General features: G+C 37.0%; 1 protein-coding gene across 1 annotated transcript in view; it reads left to right on the top strand.

Annotated features, from left to right (window-relative positions):
- Window positions 1–532: 532 nt before the first annotated feature.
- The window catches only part of EFCAB11 (EF-hand calcium binding domain 11), an 82875-nt gene continuing 78098 nt past the window's right edge, over window positions 533–5309 (top strand). The window contains 2 exon segments of the mRNA XM_009319521.1: window positions 533–622; window positions 4666–4711. Of these exon segments, the coding sequence (XP_009317796.1) occupies window positions 596–622; window positions 4666–4711 (73 nt within the window). The 5' untranslated portion in view covers window positions 533–595.

The following is a 5309-nucleotide window of genomic DNA, read 5'->3' as shown; positions in this document are numbered from 1 at the left end:
CATAATCTCTTGTCTAAGTATAGACTATAAAAACAGTATTTGTTTTCTAAAAGTACTTCAGAAAATTTGATGGCTTCTGACTATGCTCACGTTCCAGTCTCTCCTCATAGTTCCTGTCTATATAGTGACTTAACTGGGAGAATTAAAGATGCCTGCCATTTTTCAAGAAAAAAATCAAATCTTGCAGAAACAAATTTAACGTAATTTAGTTTCTAGAAGTCTGTATCATATATTCTAAATCTGCAAAAAGCCTTTTCATAATAAGCACATAAAATGTAGAAGTAAGAAGATTTTATTTTAACTTAACAAAAAATTAAAATTAAATGCACTCAGTCCACTTTCAGCTACTGTAACAGAGTACATGAACAGAGTTCTGACAGAGATGTGACTAATCTTCAATAGTTTTTTTAAATAGCATAATTTATTCAGCAAGTGCCTATTTTATTCTTCCCATAACAGTTATTCAAAGTAAAAAATAATAGGTCAGGTTTATTGTTTTTTAATACAAATCACTTTCTTTCTCTAGGTTTTTGAAGCATGTGATGAAGATAACAAAGGCTATTTAAGCAGAGAGGAATTTAAAGTTGCTGTAGTAATGTTGTTTGGTTATAAACCCTCAAAGGTATATATTTTTTCATTTATGTTCTGAAGACCCAGCTTATATAGATGTCTCACTATTGAGAACTCTGTGTACTGACTGGTCCGCACTAGTTGGAGTGAATTACTGTAGGTTTGGTAAACAGAAATACCTACAGATTCTTAAAGTAATTTTCTTATCTCGGGGTATTTATTCCAAAAGACAGTAATCAAACCCCTACCTTTCCTGCTGTAGACTGTGATGAGCAGAAGAATGCATTGTATTTCATATGTGTACAAGGTGTATGAAATAAGTGACTTACTGAGCTTGTTATTGATCAATTATTGGTTTTTATTAGTGGTACACTCCATTTCTTTACTCAGTGGTTTCAGTAGATGTGAAACTACCGCATGTCCTAATAATAAACATGTATTCTCAAAAATATAGCTATTTTGGGTTTCAAGTAACAGCTGGGCATTTTTAGGCTTGACTTCTCTAATATAAATCTACAGCTGTATGAAAATTTTCACAAAACAAAGGTTTATTGAGAGAAATTGTATGGTGCATGCTCACAGGAAGATGCAGGATAAATTCTATGACTCAATGTAGTTCTGTAAGTTCTGTTTCTACTCTAGTACTGCAAGTGATCTCAAAAGAAGAACACACATGCAAGATTTCAAAATAAATACATGTGTATCTCTGAGTTTGTCTTTCTCATGGTATGTTGATACAAGCTTGACCAATATACTATAAAGTATATTTAGCATAGAAATTATGATTCATCTTTCTTCTCCAGTTTGAGAAATCTTCTTCCCCAAGGACCACTTGTGACTAATCTTTTTTTTTTACTTAAATACGTATTTTAGGAAAATAGTCTTAACAAGGTTATAAACAAAATTTTGTCTCTGATAATTTAAAGTAAAAACCACAGAAATGTTTTATTAAACTGTGAAAGTAGTCATCTCTGATACATTTCAGCTGTGAGTAAACATTTTCTCAATGAGCTAGGGCCAGATCTAAAAATAATTTAGACTTCTAAAGTGAGCCTTAACTGCTGAACTATGAATCTGAAAATGCTCAGCTGCCCCTTATCTATCTTCTCCTATCTGTTTTTACCTTCATGTAAAAATTAGCTGTTCTGTTAAATTCCCTGAATGTTTCTTCCAGTAGGAGTACTCAAAACATGCTTAAGGCATTCAAACAAGAGCAGGTTCTGTGCATAAGTCACTGATGGCCCCTTCTTGGAAAGAGAATAGAAGTGGAGGACTCCCAGGCAGAAAGGAGGTGCAGGTTTAGTTATTTCTTCCTGAAAAGGTGCCGAGTCACACCTGCTGCATCTCTAGGCAGTGCCGTGATCACCTGGCTGTAGACCATTTTGTCTGTGCAGCTGTACAAAAATTAATTAAAAACATTTTTTCCAGGAGTGATTCTGTCCTCTAGTGGTCTTGCTAGCTCCTTAAGCGTGCCCAATTCCAGCAACTGTTGCTCTTTACTCAATGACTGCTCATTGTGAAGTACTAAAAGATCCCTGGGTAGGCAGATACTTTTCTTTGTGGTTTTTGCTAACAAGCATTAACTATGGTTTACGGCACAGCCACACCTTTTGCTTTTGCTGATAGCTAGGCCTTGTAAGTGTTCCTTTCAACATTTTGGTATTTTTTAATCTAGTTCTGAGAAACTCAACTTTTTCTGTGCACCAGATAGGAGCCAAAAGTTGATTGTTAGGATCCAGTTCTTGTGCATGTTATTGTGCATTTTACTTTGTTGTCAAAACGTTTAAAATCAGAGACTATCGTAACAGCCCTTGTATGCCTTCGGAAGTCACTAAGAACAGCCCTGGCAAGGAGAGTACTTTCAAGAGCTTTTCCAAGAAATAGGGAATGGTGTGCATGTGTTACTTCTTAAGTTAAGGTGAAACTGTTTCCTCAACTACACTACATACTACAATAAATTTTTCAGTAGAAATGGCAATTACTTAGCATCATCAACTGCAATCAAGCAACTGCATTTTTAGTAAATTGTTGCTGCATCTTTTTTTTGGTCACGTTTTCATTTATTCTCTAAGTTAAAAGTAATACTAACTTTACCCACTAGATGTCATTAACGAACTCTTTACTAGAGAAGGTGGGACCTAGGAATTTGAATCACATTCCAACTCCGCTTGCTTTTTCAAAATAATTTGTTGTAAAAATTTATATTATTTTTTATAAAATATTATTTTTGTGTGGTTATTCATAGAGATTCTGAACTTACTACTGTTTAAAAATAAGCCTTCTGAGACAAGTAACTAGGAAAACATGAAAATAGGAAGAGATTAACGCGATTGTTGGACTGATACTGTATGTATATTTCATATATTAGCATATAAAAATCATCATTTCGGGGAACTAGCAGCGTTGTGGGACTCATATTTGTGGGACTTATGCTTTTTTTTCTCTCTGAAAGTTTGGTTCAGTGAGCCTCTTTTCCCCAAAATTATTTGAACTGATCTAAAATGCTCTCATATTTCAACCACCATTCAGCTGGCTAACTGCACATTCAGGTGTTAAGCGTTTCAAATGAAAAGGGTACTGCAGGAATAGTAGTCACAAAAATATGTTGTTTCCCCAGCTGAAGTTTCCTTTCTGGTACTGTCACATTGAGATCTAACTAAAAGCACTCTCTACACTGTGCCTAGGAGGCCAGGCCCCCCAAAATGTCCAGTGTTTTCCCTGACCCAGCTCCGTGCCTTTACATCAGGACACTGGTAGGTCAGCATCTGCTGCTGAACAAGATGCCAACAGCAGGGCACCCTGACACCCAGAGTACAGAAGGGCATTCTGATCTCAGGGCTGCTTACAACTTCCAGCTGCTCTTCTGGCACATCTTATCAAAGCTTTCTAAAAAGGACTCCCTAGTCTATTTGTATGCCTGACACAGTCTATGTGAAAAGTGTTGCAGGCCAAGTGGAATATATCGTCTTAGGTTAACTGGTCACGGCATGTTTGGCTTGTCCGTTCTCCAGAATGGAGTATGCTTAGGTTGCACTAGAAGCTGCTAACATGTTGTCTCCTCCCATGTGAGTTGTCTCAGTGCTGCAACTACGTGCAGTATTGTATTCTAGTAACACAGATGCGAGAGTTTGGGCTCATGAGCACTCAGTCGTGCTAAAAAGCAATATAAATATAGCCCAAAGTGGACCTCTGTGCTTTCTTGGATATACACTCCCTTTCTGTTCCTTACATTGTTCAAAGATCTTTTCCAGTGATTGCTTGGTCACCCCCTTATTCAGTTCTGAAAAGTAATTTTTTTTGTTTTCATCATGTTGTTTAGCTTTTTGCTTTTGTACTATAATGAACCTTGGTAACACTAGTATTAGTGAGTATTAGTGAATCTTGGTAACATGCTAATCAACATGTAAGTGTCAGTCCTGTGTTCCTATCAGGTAAAATGGTGAGGTGAGATCCTATTGAAAGACAGTAAAGGAGATATGTAGTACATAAAATGAGAGAGTAGTAGATTGGTTTCAGGGTAGTTGTAGAAGCCGGATGATGCAAACAGGTTTTTTTCATTTCCTTCCCTGCTCATTTTTTCATTCTTTACCTTTTTATTGAAGTTTTTATTTTAGACAGATTTACCAAATGAATTTTAATCAAACTAGGTTTCAGGAAATAGTTGGTCTCCAATCTGAATATTGAAACAGAAAGTTCTTTCATTGTTTAAAGGAAATAACAAATTTGGGGGCTGATGCTCCAAAAGTTAATTTTGAATATTACAGTTTCTTTGTGTGTAGTTGAACTCCAATCTGTATAAAGTTACACGTGTTTGTTTAAGCATACTTAGTTTAAGATTTGGATATTGATTAGGATTCTATTAGGACTACATATATACTTAGTTTACTGGATGAAAAAGAGGTGGTTTTATTTTAATTAGAATAAAATATTTTTTTACTTAAATGCCATAGATGATACTGTTGTGTAATATCTATTATTATTATGAGATCAGTATTTAGAGAAAACACATACTATCGATATAAAATGGAAATCATACAGGAGTTCAGATTTATCACTTCTGTAGAAAACCAGTGTGGCATATCTTCTGTGTTCCAGGTGGAGGTGGATTCAGTAATGTCTTCTGTGAGACCACAAAATTCAGGTAATATGCAAACACCTATCTGTCAATGATTTCTACTCCTTTTTAATTCATAAATTTAAAAAATCTAAAGCTTAGACTCTCAAGAGGGTTGAAGAACCTGATGTAGATTAATGCTAATGTATGTAATTGTATGAGAATCAACAAGGCTCAGTGCCGGGTCCTGCACTTGGGTCACAACAACCCCATGCAGCGCTACAGGCTTGGGGAAGAGTGGCTGGAAAGCTGCCTGGCGGAAAAGGACCTTGGGATGTTGGTCAACAGCTGGCTGAATATAAGCCAGCAGTGTGCCCAGGTGGCCAAGAAGGCCAATAGCATCCTGGCTTGTATCAGAACTAGTGTGGCCAGCAGGAGTAGGGCAGTGATCCTCCCCTTGTACTCGGCACTGGTGAGGCCGTACCTCGAATACTGTGTTCAGTTTTGGGCTCCTCACTACAACAAGGACATTGAGGTGCTGGAGTGCGTCCAAAGAAGGGCAACGAAGTCTGGAGAACAAGTCTTCTGAGGAGCGGCTGAGGGAGCTGGGGTTGTTTATCCTGGAGAAGAGGAGGCTCAGGGGAGACCTTATTGCACTCTACAACTACCTGAAAGGAGGTTGTAG

The sequence above is a fragment of the Pygoscelis adeliae genome, unplaced genomic scaffold (genome assembly GCF_000699105.1).
Source record: "Pygoscelis adeliae isolate BGI_AS28 unplaced genomic scaffold, ASM69910v1 Scaffold71, whole genome shotgun sequence".
Taxonomy (NCBI): domain Eukaryota; kingdom Metazoa; phylum Chordata; class Aves; order Sphenisciformes; family Spheniscidae; genus Pygoscelis; species Pygoscelis adeliae.
This window is presented reverse-complemented; position numbering and strand designations above follow the sequence as displayed.